At 59.8% G+C, this 15819-nt stretch overlaps 1 protein-coding gene across 1 annotated transcript in view; it reads left to right on the top strand.

Annotated features, from left to right (window-relative positions):
* The window catches only part of COL22A1 (collagen type XXII alpha 1 chain), a 246506-nt gene that overhangs the window by 226759 nt on the left and 3928 nt on the right, over positions 1–15819 (top strand). Inside the window, exons 55-61 of the mRNA XM_058276085.2 lie at positions 5121–5174; positions 6600–6671; positions 8132–8167; positions 9489–9533; positions 10983–11162; positions 12647–12713; positions 14966–15148. Of these exons, the coding sequence (XP_058132068.1) occupies positions 5121–5174; positions 6600–6671; positions 8132–8167; positions 9489–9533; positions 10983–11162; positions 12647–12713; positions 14966–15148 (637 nt within the window). The remainder of the gene's footprint in view (positions 1–5120; positions 5175–6599; positions 6672–8131; positions 8168–9488; positions 9534–10982; positions 11163–12646; positions 12714–14965; positions 15149–15819) is intronic.

Here is a 15819-nt window from a genome sequence, read left to right as displayed (position 1 = left end):
TGGAACTTACCTGGGTGCCCCCTGGCCCGGCAGGGCCCTGGAGGAGCCCCACCCTAGGGCTCTGCTCCAGCTTCAGGCGGTTCTGATGTCGGCACCAGCTCCGGGCGGTGGGTGGATGTTTTGAGCAGCACCCCTGCCTGTCCCTGCCCTGCCTTCCCTTACCTAAGTGTGCCTTGGGAGGTGGGGGAGGCTGGCGCACCTGATCCTGTGCGAAAAGGAAGGCCAGCAGCCCACCTTAATCTAGAGTCCTCTCCGTGGCTGCTTTTGTTCCTAAGCCTCTTTATATTGCCATGAAGGTCACACATGTGAATGCAAAAAAGAATCCTCCAGAACAGAATGTTTCCAAGTGAAAAGCAAGCCCCCTTCTCACATGTTCCTGCCAATCCCACATCTAGAGAGATCACTGATGATAGCATCTTGTCTCTCTTAACATATTGTCAATATGCCTCCTAGCATGTGCACAGAATATAGTTTTACACAAATAGACTATCTTTTGCAACTTGCTTATTTCGTATGCTTGCGTGTGTTTTGAAAAAAGAGTGAAATAAATGGATGAGGGATTGTTCCTATGAGCTAGGTGTATTAGCTTTCTAGCTCCAGGTTGCACAGGTGGGACTTTCACCCAGGATATTCTGACTCCAAATCCGATATTCTCCACCCTGCCACGGGAGCTGCCATTTGCCGTGTCTTCAGGATGCTTTGGAAGCAGTGTGCGTGCATTCGAAGGCTACAGCTCGTCAGGACTCACCCGGGGGAGCTGTAGGCCCCCTCCCTGCCTCAGTGGGCCTCGGGGACTCAACCCAGCCCCCCAGCCCGAGGCGGCAGCTGTGGGGATGCAGGGCAGCAGCATGCCAGGGTACCGATGGTCCAGGCTCCCCAGCCGGCCCGAGGCAGGCCATGGTGGGCGGCTCTCAGGGCAGGGGAGCAGGTCGTGGCTGTGCACAGAGCTGACCACCCTGGGCCTCTGGGCTGGGGCCATCGTGCCGGGCTGGCTGCGGGGAGCTGTGGTCCTGGCTGCTGCTCCACGGCCTCAGGCCTAAGTCCATGCCAGAGAGGGGCCATTTGTGCCCCTTGGATTTCCGCTTTGCCCCTGGTCTCCTCTTGTCTGCTCTACAGCGCAGAGCCTGTTTCCTGGCCACACCGAGCTCCTCTTTCTAGAATGAATGCAGGCACCAGGTGGGTCCTGTGGGGAGCAGGGCACTGACCCGGGGCTGCTGTACCCCTTCTCTCCCCGCGGGAGGTCGGCCTGCAGAACCCTGGGGTGTCGCCGTCCTGTGCGTGGCCAGATGAGGAGCCTGGCCCCTGGCCGGGCACCCTTGCCCGTGGGGATCGAACCTCCAGTCCACAGACCCCGGTGGGCTGGCCCCAAGCCCCGGCTGGTCCAGGCCCGGCCGCTTCCCTCGGGAGCATGGGCTCCCCCTGGAGCGCACCGGGATACTCGGGGGCCCCCAAATCGTACCCACTTTAAGGATCCAGCACAGATAAGCTTACAGTCTATGAGCAGATGTCCAGCCCATCTGCGGTATTAAAATGTCATGAGGCCTAATTAGGAGAAAGTGCCTCCCAGGCTCCTTGAAGGGGTGGGGGCCGCAGTAATGACAGTCACTGCTCCGGGACCCCCGGGGGTGAGTGAGGCCCACCGAGCCCCTCACCTCGCCACTGGGCTTCTGCCTGCACGCTCTGCAGATTGCCCCTGGCTGGCCTCTCAGTTGCCAGGTGGACCAGGTGGACTGGGGCACCTCCTCCCCTCTCCTGGGCCTCAGTTTCCTCTTCTGTAAACTGGGAGGAAATTGCCAGAATCTAACAAGTTAGTCTAAGTGGAGAAGTGTGTCGGGGATGCCGGGGAGCCCGGGAGTGAGCATCCTGGGATGTGCCTGCTCGGTTCCTGGAGGCAGGAGTACTCCCGGCCCCGTCGCCCCGTCTTTGTGCACCAGGGCTGCGGGCAGAGCAGTGCCGACCAGGTGGCTGGAACAACGGGGTGTCACCTGGCAGTTCTGAAAGCTGGAGACTGAATGAAGGTGTCAGCAGGCCCAGGCTACCTCTAAAGGGAGAAAAGCTGTCTGTGCCTCTCCCCGGCTCCTGGTGGGCCACGGCGATCCTTGGCTTGTGGCGCAGAACTCCATCCCCGACTCTGTGTCTCCCTCTGTCCATCCGAAGCATCCCCGCTGTGTGTCTGGGGGCTCCGTGCACTCAGTGCATCCTTGGAAGGCACAGGAGAGGAAGGGAAGCGGCCCTGGGGGAACAGTGAGTGCTCACAGGCAGTTGTCAGAGGTGGGGCAGTGGCCACGGGCACAGGTGAGGCTGGAAGTGCCCCATGCAGGAGGAGGGCTTGGCCCTGCAGGCCGGAGGTCCCCAGAGCCATGTTGTGCTTGCCTAGTTTGTCCCCATCAATTCTGAGGCCCTCCCACATGGCATTTATTCCCAAAAATAAACAACTGGAGTTTGCCAAATAATGACTTCTTTTTAACACACTAGAGCATGTTGCAGGTTATTTCCCTGACAGCCTGATGCCCTCGCCTGGATTTTATGGGCTTTTCTGATGAAGAGAAGGCTCTTAACAACTCAGGGCACTCATGCACCCTTGGGCCGCCACTGGATATTTATGGGGCACCTCCACGTAATATTTATGGGGCGTCTCCATGTACTATTTATGGGGCGTCTCTGTATAATAGTAGGTGTGATTGGGAATATGTGTGTAGCTTTAAAATCTCCACTCATGCATGGCAAGGGACAGCCCCATGGCTGCCAGCCACCTGCTATGCCACCCAGAGCCCTGCCCTCCAATTATATCAGCAGAGTTCAGGCCAGGGGCTGCACCTGCACCAAACATTACATAAAATAGCTCCTGGCATGTTCTCCAAACCCTACCAGCCAGTTCTATCACTGTCCTGATTTACCAATGAGAAATGGAAGCACAGAGAGGTTGAGTAACTTCCACGAGATCACACAGCTAGTAAGTGGCAGAGCAAGAAGTTGGACTCAGTCTGGCTCAGGAGTCTGCAGCGTAAGCACCCCATGCTGGGTCTCTCCTGTGCCCGACGTCCTGGCAGAGAGACCACCCTGGGAAAGATAGAGGTGTGGGGTGCTTGGAACAGGAGTTTGGAGCTCCGAGCATTTTGTGGGAAAGGTGGTGGCTTTGAACCCTAAGAGGCACAGAGACTGAAGGGGCTCCTTGAGGACCAGAGGATGTGTGGATGCAAGGCAGGCTCTGCACCCAGGGGGACCCAGATCCCTGCCTCAAATAGGCCTCAAGTCCTGGAGGACAGGGGAGCGAGCAGAGAACCCCGCCTTCCATGCACCTTCGCTGCTGGGTGCCGTGTGCAAGCACCTCCTCTGCTGGGTGCCGAGTGTAAGCGCCTCACCACTGTTAGGTGCTGTGAGCAAGCAGCTCCGCTGTTGGGTGCCGTGAGCAAGCAGCTACACTGTTGAGTGCCACGAGCAAGCGTGTCCACTGTTGGGTGCCATGAGCAATGCCTGGACCCTTATCCTCCCTGCAAACAGAAAGGCCTGGAGTGAGAAGGAGGAGAAATGTAATTACCAGGGGGATGAGCCAGAGCGCATGTTTCCAGTGGGACCCAGATGGGCTGCTGGCAGAGGGAGCAGGGAGGAGCCGGCGCCGTGCGCGTTGGCGCAGCTGAGTAGACAGAGGACCATGGCCGGAGCTCAGTGCTTCCTAGCTCGGCTGTCCCGCCCAGGGTGCGTGCTTTCTCTGGGCCTTGGTTTCCTTACTGTGACATGGGGATAAACACTCTACGCTGCAGGATTCCGTAGGGGACCTGGTAAGATGGGGCGCGGGGAGGCCCACGGCCACACACCCTTTCTAGGCGCAAGATGGAGTGCATCTGTGACCGCCGAGTTGTGCCCCGAGGAGGGGCCGGGGGTGTGAGCATCCACACGCACCTGTGCTGCTTGGTTCCCACCTCCGCTCCTCCACTTCCTTCAGGCAGGTGCTTAGCGTTTCTGTGCCCCAGTTTCCCTCTTTGTGGAATGGTGGTGATGTTTGTATCTGGTGAGCACAAGGTGCCTTAACACCTGTGGAGCCCTGAGAAGAGGGCAGGTGTGTAGCAAGTGCCCCGACCTGGTGAGACACTTTTACCGTAAGGTGCTCCTGCGTGGCAGATGCACCTGTGAGTTTAAGCCTCATGGGAGAATTGCAGGGCGTGAGCCCCTTGGGGTTGAGGGACCAAGAAGGGCTCCGGTGATGCTCTGGATTCAACAACATCACAGTGCCCCCGCTCATCTGTCTGGGAGACGAGGCACAGGCGGTGTCCTTGGGCTCCTCGAGGCAGGGAGGAGAGCTCTGCAAAGACCGGGCCACCTGTGGTGTGGGGTAAGACCTCGGCGGGAGGAGGTGCGGGGTGGACAAAGTGGCCGACGCAGCCTGCCGAAGTTGAGCTGAGGATTTTAGGTTTAATAGGGGTTTGTCAGATCTAGAAAAGAGGTATTTGGGAGCATCATGGGTGCTCTGATTTTACCTCAACCAAGGATCTCATTGGTCAAATGCGTTTCTCAAAACTATGAATTTGTACAAAATATTCGTAAAGTTAGAGACTTAGAATCGTGAGAGTCAATCCTAGAATCTGGAGTGACTGGTCCTTTAATTTACCTGCTGCATGGCTCTACGTATGCCTTTTTAAAAAAAAAAACCCATGCCTCAGTATCTTCATCGACTAAATGGGGATGCATCGACGCCTGGTGGGGGGCGTGTAAAATGAGATGGTGGATGTGCTTTCCACACCGAGCAGCGCTGCGGCAGTGCGAGCAGTCATTTCTAAGGCAGTTTGTCATTGGACGGCTTGTTTGCTCCCTGACACAGCGCCCGAGCTGTATGGATGAATGAACGAATGTGACCACGATAGTGCCATGGGGCCCATCACTGGGCCAGCCCTTTTCATGCACATGAACTAATTTAATTCCTCAGCAGTATTAGGATCTGAATATTGCCAGCTCCTCTGGCAAGTTGAAAACCTTCTTCCGAGTTGTAAGTTACTGTCAGGGCCTCACTGGCCTGAGGACAGTCTAAGTGTGGAATCAGGTCCCGCGCGGCTGGGAAGCTCTCTGTGCCCTCGCCCTGGTCTGTGATGCCCTGGTCAAACGATTGCTTCTGCTCCTTCCTCCAGGGTAAGAACGGATCACCTGGCTCCCCAGGAGACCCTGGCTCTGCAGGAACCCCCGTGAGTGTTCTTGGGCTGTGAAAGGATGCAATTGGGTGGCAAGCTTCGACAGGGGCTTGGGGCTCACATCACAGATTTCTACCTCTAGAAGCATCGGTAGGGAAATATGGAGTTTAAGTGGTATAGAACTTTGGATGGCTGGATTTCAGAGTTTACAATATGCATGATTACGCATTCGGCTCCCTGTTGTCTACGACTATAGACACCCAAAGGGACAAAGCTATTAAAACCTCAAAATAAGTGTACACAGTAGTTGTTTGATAATCTGCAGATGAAAGGACAGGGTCAGGCTGACCAACCTTCCCTTCTCAGAGGACAGGTAAGTGTGCAACCTGGCGATGGATGGAGACCAGTCTTGGCTTAAGACGTTCCTCCTGCTGGCTAGGAAGTAGGGGTGGGGAGAGCAAGAAGAGTGAATGGGGAGGTAGTAGAAAGAGGGAGACATGAGCCGTCAGGAGAGCCCAGGCCCCTGGATTGGGGTTTAGGCTTGGCACATGGGTGACATGCTGGAGAAGATAGTTCTTAGATGGGCTCTAGGGTTGGATGAGTCAAAGCTTTTCCTAGTCTGCTCTCAGCCCAGCCTTCTCCCCTTTTTATTAGCTAAACCCAACATCCATGTTCAGAGGGCCGCCCACAGCAGGATGTGATGACAATTGCATGGAGCAAAAGGGCAGATGAATCCTGGCTGGCTACCTGTGGGCACTGCAGAGACTGGGGTGACCAGCTCACCCTGGTTTGCTAGGAGCTTTTCTGGTTTTAGCACCAAAAGTCCTGCATCCCAGGAAACCATTATTCCCAGGCAAACCAAGACAGTCGGTCACCCTGGTGGAGTTGCCTCTTCCTGTTGGACCAGGGATGACTGCGCTCAAGGCGTCTGGCTTCCTAGCAAACATGTTGACCTGTCTTAGAAGGCCTCTTTGGGGCTTGTTGCCCTGGAGACAGAGCAGATTGGGAGGAGCTGGGACCTGTGCTGGTTCATTTCATATACAGAAGCTTCCCAGAAAGACCAAAAGCTGAAAGATTCCCAGAGGCTCCTGACCTCCCCCAAAGAGCGGCCCCACCAAACTGGTGCCTTGGTGACCCCATGATAAGAAGTGTTTCAGCTCTCTGGGGGGCTTTTTGGAGGGACCATGCTAATGTCAGGGTGTTTGGGTGAAATATTTGTCCCATTTCATTTTGGTTTCCTTGGCTAGAAAGGCCATCGCTGACTGCTTTGGGGGCAGTGCTCAACGTGCTCTCCCCCTCCCTGACAAGGAATCAGGTTCCCCGTCCTCGTGTCTCTCTCTTCTTCATTCCTCTCCACTACGGGATGGGGATCTTTCCTCCTACTTGGTTGGTGTAGACGTTGGTCACAGTGTTTCCAAATCTGCTTGAGTTTACAGTTGACCTGCCTGGGGGATTGAATTCCTTGTTTTCTCTTTGCAGGGCCAGAAAGGAAACAAAGGAGAAAGTGGCAGCCCAGGACTTCCCGGCTTCCAGGGTCCCCGGGGGCCTCCGGTAAGTGGGGTAAAAGGGTAGCAAGGTGCCTGGCTCCAGGTGTGACATTCTCGGTCAGCACATCTCCTTCCACCTGCTGTATCCTCAGGTCCATCGCTCTGGCCAAAGGGGCATAATGAGTGGGAGACAATGGAGTGCACTGGCTGCAACACAAGCTTAGAGGTCACACCTGGTGGCATTCTCAACCCACTCCCCGATGGGGAGAGCATAGGAATGTCTTATAACCTCTCTGTGCCTTAGACTCCTCATGACTCAAGTGGGAGTAACACCCCCGCCTTCCTCTCAAGATGAAATGAGATTAGCAGTGGCGCTTCCATCCTAAGTACCCAATAAACATAGACGACTGCTGGTGGAGGTGGTGAGGGAGCAGTGTTGAGGATTCTAGAACTGGAGGACCTTTAGAAATCATCAAAAAGAGGGGCAGATTTGGAGTTCAGGGTCGTCAGAGATGGTATTTCACTCAGGCACCACACAGTAGGTTTGTTTTCTGGCAGTGCGTGCATCTCCTGGCTTGACGACTTCTGCAGACAAAAGCCCTTGGGTGAGCTTTACGTTCCCTCCAAGGAGTTTCCGCCACAGCAGGGCCACGCTGGTGGGCTGTGGGATTGAGACATCCCGGGCGGAGCTCGCTGCCCGCTCTGTGTCCGACAGTCCATCCTGCTGCTGGCGGCTGGGGCTGTGAGACTGAAGAGAGCGGAGAGCTTCTCCCATCCCGGCCATCCTCCCTCTGGCTTCCTTCTGTTCAGAACAGGGGTCACTGCCAGCCCAGCCCAGCCCCTCAAGGTGGCGACTCTCCACACCTGTCACCCCAGCCCTGACACGGCCCCGACGCTCACGCAGGCCTGCACTGAGGCCCGAGCTCCTCCAGCCCACACCCTCCGGCCGCCGGGGCCTCGCGCCTCTCTCAGGCCGAGAGAGCCACCCTTTGCTGAGTCCAGGTGCAGCCTGCTGCTGTGCCCAGGGCTTGGCGAGCACTAGTCCCTTTAATTCTCACGGCAATCCTGCGCGGCAGGCATGCCTCCCACTCGCGTTTTACAGATGAGGAAACCGAGGCACGGAAAGCTTGAGGAGGTGGGGAGGAGGTTGTCCGAGCCCCAGAGCTGGAGCCGGGGGAGCTGAGGCTCGAGCCGGGGCAGTCTGGGGGCAGAGCCCTGGAGCTCTTGGGGTCTCTGTTCAGACACTGGGTGCTGCCTCCACGACAGACCCTGGCTCACGAGCCAGTTGGTAAAACTGGTGCCCTGGGGGCCCTTCTGCTGGGGTTGCCCCTCCACGACGGGAGCCCAGCCTGTGCGACCCCCTCCCCGTCCCAGGGAGCTTTGTCCTTTGCCCTGCGTGGGCTGACAGGAGACCCCTGTTTGGGGTTCCCTCTACACACCTTGAGTGGAAACGTGTTTTGGGGACAGGCGTGTGGCGTGCGATGTGCTGCTGCAGCGCGGCTGACGCTTTGTTCTGTTTCGCAGGGAGAACCAGGAGAGAAAGGAGTCCCAGGCAAGGAGGCAAGTGTCCCTTAGTCCTTCTGCTTCTCCATGAGCCTGTCCTGTGGGCACAGGCCCGGCTTCAGGGGCGTGGGGCCTGAGCGGGCTCTAGGGTCCCCCGTCTGGAAAGCCCCCGCTGGCTTCAGCGCTCTGCCGGGCCACCTCGGGCTCCTCACTGCTTCTCAGCCAGTTTTAACTTTGCACTGGGCCCCACCAGCCATGTGCACGGCCAGGGGAGCCCTCTGGTATGAGAGCCCACCGTGTCTGCGCCCGCCTCTTCGCCAGCCCGGAGCTCCTTGGGAACAAGGGCAGGGTTCTCCCTCCTGTCCCAGCCCCGGCTGTGTGTGGCCGTCTACAGGGAGGGCACAGCAGTGCGGCTGGGGCTGACAGGACAGCCCTGCCCTGGCTCAGGAGAGCTTGAGAGCATCTGCGCACTCGACTTCCTTCTCTCGAATCAGCGTGGGCTCTGCCGGGCAGGGGCTGGGATGTGAGCGCCGAGGCTGGATTTGCTCCGCAAATGTGCCGCCTTCGTGGGCATTCTTTGCAGAGCATGGTCAGGCCTTGGAGTAGAGGGAAGAGGGGAGCACAGAGGCGAATGAACCCCGGCCCTTTCCGAATGCTGCTCTCTCCGAGTGGGAGCGGACCAGCACGGGGCTGTCAGCACATCTGGGGACAAAGGAAGTCACGTGTCGGCCATAAAGTGACCCCTGTGTGCGGGCGGGACCCTGGCTGGGGGAATTTAGTAAAAGTGCAGAGGAGGTGGCCGAGGGCCTGGGCAGAGAGGCAAGGGGCGCATCCAGTCCTGAGAACCCAGGGCCGCCTTTGTGGTGCCCCCACGTGCCCGCTCTCCAGGAGGGGTGTGAGAACTGCCCCCTGACGGCTGGGCTGCCAGGAGGGGCTCCTGGGGGTGCCCGAAGGCCGCATGAGAGTTACTAGGGAGGATGGGAGCAGGCTACGGGCAGAGGGACGATGACGAGTCCAGGCCAGTGAGAGCACCAGGGAGGGAGGTGGCCGTGCGTCCCTCGGCCTGGCCGGGCTGTGGCCAGCCAGGGTGGCACAGCAGCCAGGCTGTGGGCAAGCCCTGCCCATGCTCTGCCCTGGGCGTGCCAGGGTCCTGGGTTGATCCTGAGAGAGGTGGAGAGGGAGTGGAGAGGAGGTGGCCGGCTGGGGCCTCCGGTCAGGGCAGGTGAGTGGCCCGAGGGGGCTGTGGCCGCAGGGTCGGGGAGTAGCACCCCAATCCCTGCCCACCAAGGTGCCCTGGGAGACCATCATTTGCCACAAGACGGGGGTGTCCCAGCTGGTGGCCCCCCGGAGATGACTGCCTCCCCTGATTGCCTTGCAGGGTGCCCCTGGGAAGCCAGGAGAACCAGGGTCCACAGGAGAAAGGGTAAGTGGGGGACGCTGGCTCCCCCAGCCTCCAGGGACGTGGGTCTGGGTCTGTCCCAGGCCATGTGTGACCAGCTGGGCCTGGAGAGCTGCCTCCTGCCCGCTCGCTGGAAAATCGCCCCACCCCACCTGGGAAGGCCTGTCTCCCCCAGTCCGTTGGAGTCGAGGGAATTGTCTTTTCCTTTTCTCCTTCCTCTTCTTTGCTTCTTGGTTGTTAAAGAGTAACATGGTCGCGATTACAAATTCAAAGGCAAGCGTTGGGAGACGTTGACAGATTTCCCTCTCCCTGCGCAAACGCCCTGCGCGTGACAGGACTGCTAACGCATTCCCTCCCAAGGTGCCAATTTGCTAGGAGCCAGATTTGTCGCGGAGGTGGCGAAGGAACAGATTTTCCCCATAATGAACCGGCTTGGCGCCGCACTCAGAAGGGCTTTCTTTACATTCTCCCCCAAAACAACAGCGAGGGGCAGAGGCAGCTTTGCAGCAGAGCTGGGGGGGGGGGCGGAGGGCTTCTCCCCGTGCCCCTGCCCCCTCCGGAGGAAACCAGGGCCCCTCGTGGCTCCGATTTTGTCCCGTGGTCAGCCCCCTGCTGTCACGCCTCCCGTTTCTCTTCCATGGTCCTGCAGAGAATCCATCTCAGCTTTCTTTGCAAGTCGGATGGGTGCGGCGCCCCTCGGCACCTGCCCGCCCTCTTCTGAGCGCTCTGTCCCTGGGCTGCTGCGTCCTGAGCAGTGGAGCCAGGAGGGGCTGAGACAGTCTTGAGGCCCCCCAGGCAGGGCCGCGCAGTGCCCACAGGAGCTGTGGCCTTGAGCTTTGTCTGGGACCTCTTCTCTAGGACTGTAATCAATCAGCGGAGAGCCTGCCTGCCCCGGCTAAGTGCTTCGGGGAACAGGGCCAGGTGCACGTGGATGCCCTGCTCCCCGCACTCCTGGGATATTTGAAATACGGGACGAGTCCCCTCACCGCAGGGAATGCTGAGGCGTCTCACAAACGGGAGATGACGCACGAGATGGGCCCCAGGGCCTGGCCATTCCGGCGCTCTGAGCGCCAGCCCTGTCACAGGCCCCTGGACGTGAGGTCACCCACGGAGACCACAAGGGCGCCAAAAAATGCATCACTCCTGAAAAATGCAACCCCTTGGATCTGCTAAGTTCATTTTTTAAAAATTCAGCCATATTTTCATTTGTGCTTTAAAAGCATATCGGCACGAAATATAAACTGCATAAAAGGGAATGTGATGAAAATGATGCCCCCTTCCACCGCAGCCCTGAGCCCCATCCACTAGCCAGAGTCCATTCTGGCACCTTCTTCTTTTCATGTCTCTATCCGGAGGGCATGTGCCTACAGCAGCGTCTGGATTTGCAGTTCCCATCGCGGGGCCGGGGCAGAGGCGTCTACGTGGGCGCACGCGGAGCTCGTTGGCTCCTGACACGCTTCTCTCCTCCTCTAGGGAGACCCTGGCATCAAAGGTGACAAAGGGCCTCCTGGTGGGCAGGGCCAGCCTGGGGATCCTGGAATCCCAGGCCACAAGGGCCACACGGGCCTGATGGGCCCCCAAGGACTGCCCGGGGAGAGCGGGCCGACCGGGCCCCCGGGGCCTCCGGGCCAGCCAGGATTTCCAGGACTGAGGGTAAGGATGGCGTTGCCGCACACCTGGGGGGGAGCTGCGAATGTGTGTTGGGATCCCCACCAGCCAGGCTTGGCTGTGCGACGCGGGTGGGTCACTTCCCCTCTCTGAGCCTGTCCTTCCTTGTCTGCAAAAGGGGAGGAGAACATCCCCCTGCTGACGGGGTCGTGATGAGGAGGTGAAGCAGCGTGCCTGCATTAGAGGGGCTCCAAGGAAAAGAAACGAGTGCCTCTTGGGTTCTGCCCCCGTCAGGGCTGATGAATCCTGGACACTTTATTCCCTGGGCTCCAGGCACAGCCGGCTCTGAGACCTGAGCTCCTCCCCGGGCCGCCGGGCCATCCGTGTGCCGCCTGGCGTGGCCTGGCCTCGCTTCTCTCTGCCTGCCGGGGAAATTCTTCCTTCTGAGTCTCAGTTTTCCCCAATGAAAGGAAAAGGCTTGCTAGTGTACATTTGTGTGGGGGTGTGTACGGGTGAAGGGTCAGACTTATTTTCTTTGAGTGGCAGAACTCTTATTTGACAGAAATTCTTACTGCAGTCCCCCATTGTCTACCCAGAGGTAGGAGCAGAGCTGCCCTGGGCAGGTGCTGGTGGGAACCGGCTGCCCCCCCTTGCCCACTTGGCTGCCCACGTGGTCCCCTGGGGACCTGCACTGGCTTAGGTGACCTCCAGGGTCCCTGCCAGCTCTGATGCTCCCTGATTCCGTCACTTGCCCGGTGACTGTGGTCACCCTGGGTTTCAGCCACCCTCACAGAAGCAGAGTAGCCAGAGCCTGATCTCGGCCAAGTCCAGGCGCTGTGGGACACGCTGGCTTCCAGAGCCCCCTTGGGCTCCAAGTCATGCTGCTGCAGGTGGTGATGGGAATTCTGAGGCTACCATAAAAGATTCTTGACCAAGAAAGAAAAGAGGAAAAACGAGCTCTCCCAAGAACCCCTCTCCCACCGGGGCCCTGGCCAGGTGCCAGGCTGCAGAGATGAGCTGGGGGAGGCGTGCACCTTGAGAAGGGACACTGCAGTGGAGGTGGCAGGTGATGGGGGCAAGTCCACTATGGCGCGTGAGTGCTGTCATCGAGTTCCCATGAGAATCGCCGGTCACCGTGGGAGCTCAGAGGAGCCGCCCTGCTCCCCTGGTCAATAAACTCATCTTCTTCGTACAAAAGTGGTTTCATCAGGTCCCTGAAAGCAGAGGTCACCAGAGTCCACCAGCCAGAGGGAGCACGTGGCCAGTGGAGGGGACTCGGGTGTGATTTCAGCAGGGGCTGCCAGGCAGCTCTGCCCTGGGGACAGACGGGAAAGATGAGGGCCAGGGTCCCAGCTCCAGCGCCATGGGGCTGGGAGGAGGCGCTTAGGATATGGGAAGGAATGGCCCAGGGAAACATGCTCCCGGTGGCACATCTCGCCGCCACTATCCTGGCCTCCTGAGCTGTTAGCATCCTGGGTGCAGGGGACACTGTGACCATAAGCATCTCCGCTTCCGTCCCTCGTATGTAGGGGGAGTCGCCCTCTGTGGACACGCTGCGGCGGCTTATTCAAGAGGAGCTCGGGAAGCAGCTGGAAAGTGAGTAGCTGGACTTGATTACAGCCTTGCAGGTAAGGGCCTGGGCGCTCACCCCTGGAAGGGGTCCTTTTATTTGTCCCTCGGTGCTTTTGCAACCCAGTTTGGAAAAAGCACCCTAAGAGAAGCTGAGACACGGACTCTCAGGATCGGGAAGCACTCGGGGCTCTGGTCTGGAGCTCGTCTGACCCGCTCCCTCTACGGCGCTCCTCTTCCAAGGCCGCTCACCCTGCTTGATCACCTCCACTGAGAGGGGGCTCACTATCCACAAACCCAGCTCTCCCATGGGCACATATTTATTCTGTGTATTCGGTCATTTATCCAATCAAGGGAGAATCTGGGTGGGCTGTGGGCTTACAGAACACATGGTCCAGGGCGGGGGGAGGTGAGTGAACAGTCCAGACAATGCCAGGGCAGTGAGGCTCTAACTTAGCACAGGGGCCGTTGCAAGAGAACAGAAAAACGCCTCAGAGGGTGGGGCACCGATGACGGAAGGCTTCCTGGAGGAGGGGCCATGTGAACCGGGAGTCAAAAGATGTAAGGAGACCCCAGACCTTGGGATGGCATGTGCAGAAGCCCTGGGGGGTAAGGCAGGAAGAGATTGTGCTTACAAGGAACGAAAGTCCTTTGAATCCTACATACTGGCTTTAGCCTTAAGTCCCCGTGGCCTAGCGCAAGCCAGCACACAGTAGGACCTCCGTGAGGGAGAGGGCAGGGAGAATGCTCAGGCGTGAGAGCTGGCGTGCAGGACACGTGGTTGGGATGCCCCGACCCCCTCACGAGGCCCGCACGGTGCTTAGAGGCATGGTCGGGCGCGGAGGCGCAGGGACGCTGGGTGACGTCCCTAGGGTGGCTGAGCCCTAAGTGCCAGCGCGAGGCTTTGCCCCCAGGCAGCCTGGCCGCAGGGTCCAGGCTTTCAGCCCCGCACCCACTTTATAACAGCCACTCCCACGCCCCGGGGAGACGGGAGCCCGCCGAGCAGAGGTGAGCGGCTCGGAGCTGCTTCCCAGGCGCGGGCACGCGAGAGGGGCGGGAGCGTGGGTGCCCAGGCCGTGCCTCGGCCACCCGGCTCCTGCCCCGTGCCGGGCTCTGTGCGGGCAGGGGGGCAGCGGGGAGCCAGGAGACCCTCGGCCCTCCCTGGGCGTGTCGGGGTGAGCGTGGTCTGTTTCCACACGGGGGGCAAAACCCCTAGTCTGGAGCAGGCCTCCGGGGGCCGGGGCTTGACGGGGAGGGGCGGGAGGTAAGGAAGGACCCCGGAGACGGGGCGTGGGTCCCCCGAGCGGGTCGTGTCCCCAGGTGGTGTCCTGGGTGGACACCTCCAAGCCCTGTCGTGGGCCTTGGCTTTCCCAGGGAAAGAACCTGACCTTGGGGTTCCCAGCCACGGTGAAGAGCCGAGTCTGCTTTGACGGGGCGCAGGGGTGCATCTCCAGGCCGAGGCCTTTCCTCCAAGCAGGACCTCGAGCAGGAAGCCCCCGGGGCCCCTCGGAAGACGGGGAAGCCAAGGCCCAGGGAAGCTGGGGGATGGACGTGGCCCCAGGACCAGGCCCGAGCCCCCCGCCCGGGCCACCCACCGCCTCGTTGAGAAGAGGGAGGAGGGCGCGGTCGGGGGCAGACCTGGCGGGGCGGCGGCCTTGGTTTTCCTCAGGACCCGGGGGCACAGGTGCCTCCCGGCCTCTCGGGGCTCCGTGGTGCGGTCTACACAGCCGAGGTTAAACCCCATCAGGCAGCTCGTGGGGCCCCCACGTGGCGTGGGGCCCCCACGTGGCGCGTGCCCCTGTCCAGGCGCAGGGTTTTCACGGGGTGCCTGAACCAACTCCGTAATTGCAGCGCTTTGGCGATTTAAGGGTCGTTCGCGACCATCCCATCCCGCCCAGTGTTTCCCGGTGGTGGGGCTGGCACGTGGGGAGCTGTCATAGCTCCGTGCCAGCCACCTAAGCCCCCTCTTGCCCCCCGGCTTGCTAATCTGACAGTGGCCACAGCTCTTGCTGCGTCGCCCCGCGCGCTACCCGCCTGCAGACTCCTCCCCTGCGATGCCCCCTGCCCGCAGCCACACGCTCCCTGCAAGGCCAGGCACAGGGCTGCAGGGGCCATGCTGGTCGCCCGGATGGCATCGCCTCTGGGCTCAGCACCGTGCCCTGGAGGGGGGTGGCAGGGTGGGCGTTGCTGCCGCCTCGGCCAGGGCGCTGCAGTGAGTGCTGTCCTCCCCCCCCGTGGTCCTCCCCCTTCCTGAAATGTCTATCTTTCCTGCTCCGCAGCCAGACTTGCCGACATCCTGGCCCAGATGCCCCCTGCGCATGGGAAGCCATCTCAGGGCAGACCCGGGCCCCCCGGAGCCCCCGGAAAAGACGGGCTTCCGGGCCAGGCGGGCCCCGTGGGGGAACCCGGCCGGCCGGGGCAGGGGGGTCTGGAGGGGCCCTCTGGACCAATAGGCCCCAAAGGTGAGTGACGCCCCTGGAGGAGGAGCACCTCGCCTCGTATCCCAGGTGAGGACAGGCGCACCTCCGGCTGATGGTGCGCCCCTCCGTCCAGTCTCCCTCCCTGCAGCCTGTGGCACCTCCGTTCTGGCATCATCTAATCTTTTTATACGTAGAAGTGGTTTTCGTAATTGACATTTTTGAAAATGACGCTTTTGCTGGGAAGACAGAATCAGTTCCCTCCTACTTATTTTTCCCTCTGCAGCTCCACTGCCACCTCCCTCGGGGTGATAGACAGTGCCTCTTCTTCCTCTTCTGAGTCTAGAGCCGACTGAGAAATAAGACACTGCATCTCCAGGCACGTGGAGACTAAATGTCAGCTTTATAATTGGAGAAAGTGGCCTCAGGGCTGCAGCCCCAAAGGGTCTCTGAGTCCAGGTCTCGGCGTAGCTTCCCTGGACACAGGTAGCTCTCACCGAGGTCTCTCCCTCAAGGGATGGAGGCTACCCCCTTAACGGAGCGCGTTCCGGCAAACAGGCCAGGACGTGCGCCCTGCAGGCAGGCGGGTATGAAAGAGAGAAGGTTCTGGAGCCCGACTCCCTCCAGTAATTCGCCCCTTCCTTCCGCGAGGCCTGAGCAGGGGCGGGCAAGAGGCTCGCGGCGGGAGTCGGGCTGCAGGCCCCCCACTTGCTGGC

Source organism: Dasypus novemcinctus, chromosome 14 (assembly GCF_030445035.2).
Source record: "Dasypus novemcinctus isolate mDasNov1 chromosome 14, mDasNov1.1.hap2, whole genome shotgun sequence".
NCBI classification, from domain to species: domain Eukaryota; kingdom Metazoa; phylum Chordata; class Mammalia; order Cingulata; family Dasypodidae; genus Dasypus; species Dasypus novemcinctus.
Note: the sequence above shows the minus strand (reverse complement) of the source record. Positions and strands in the feature narration are given on the sequence as shown.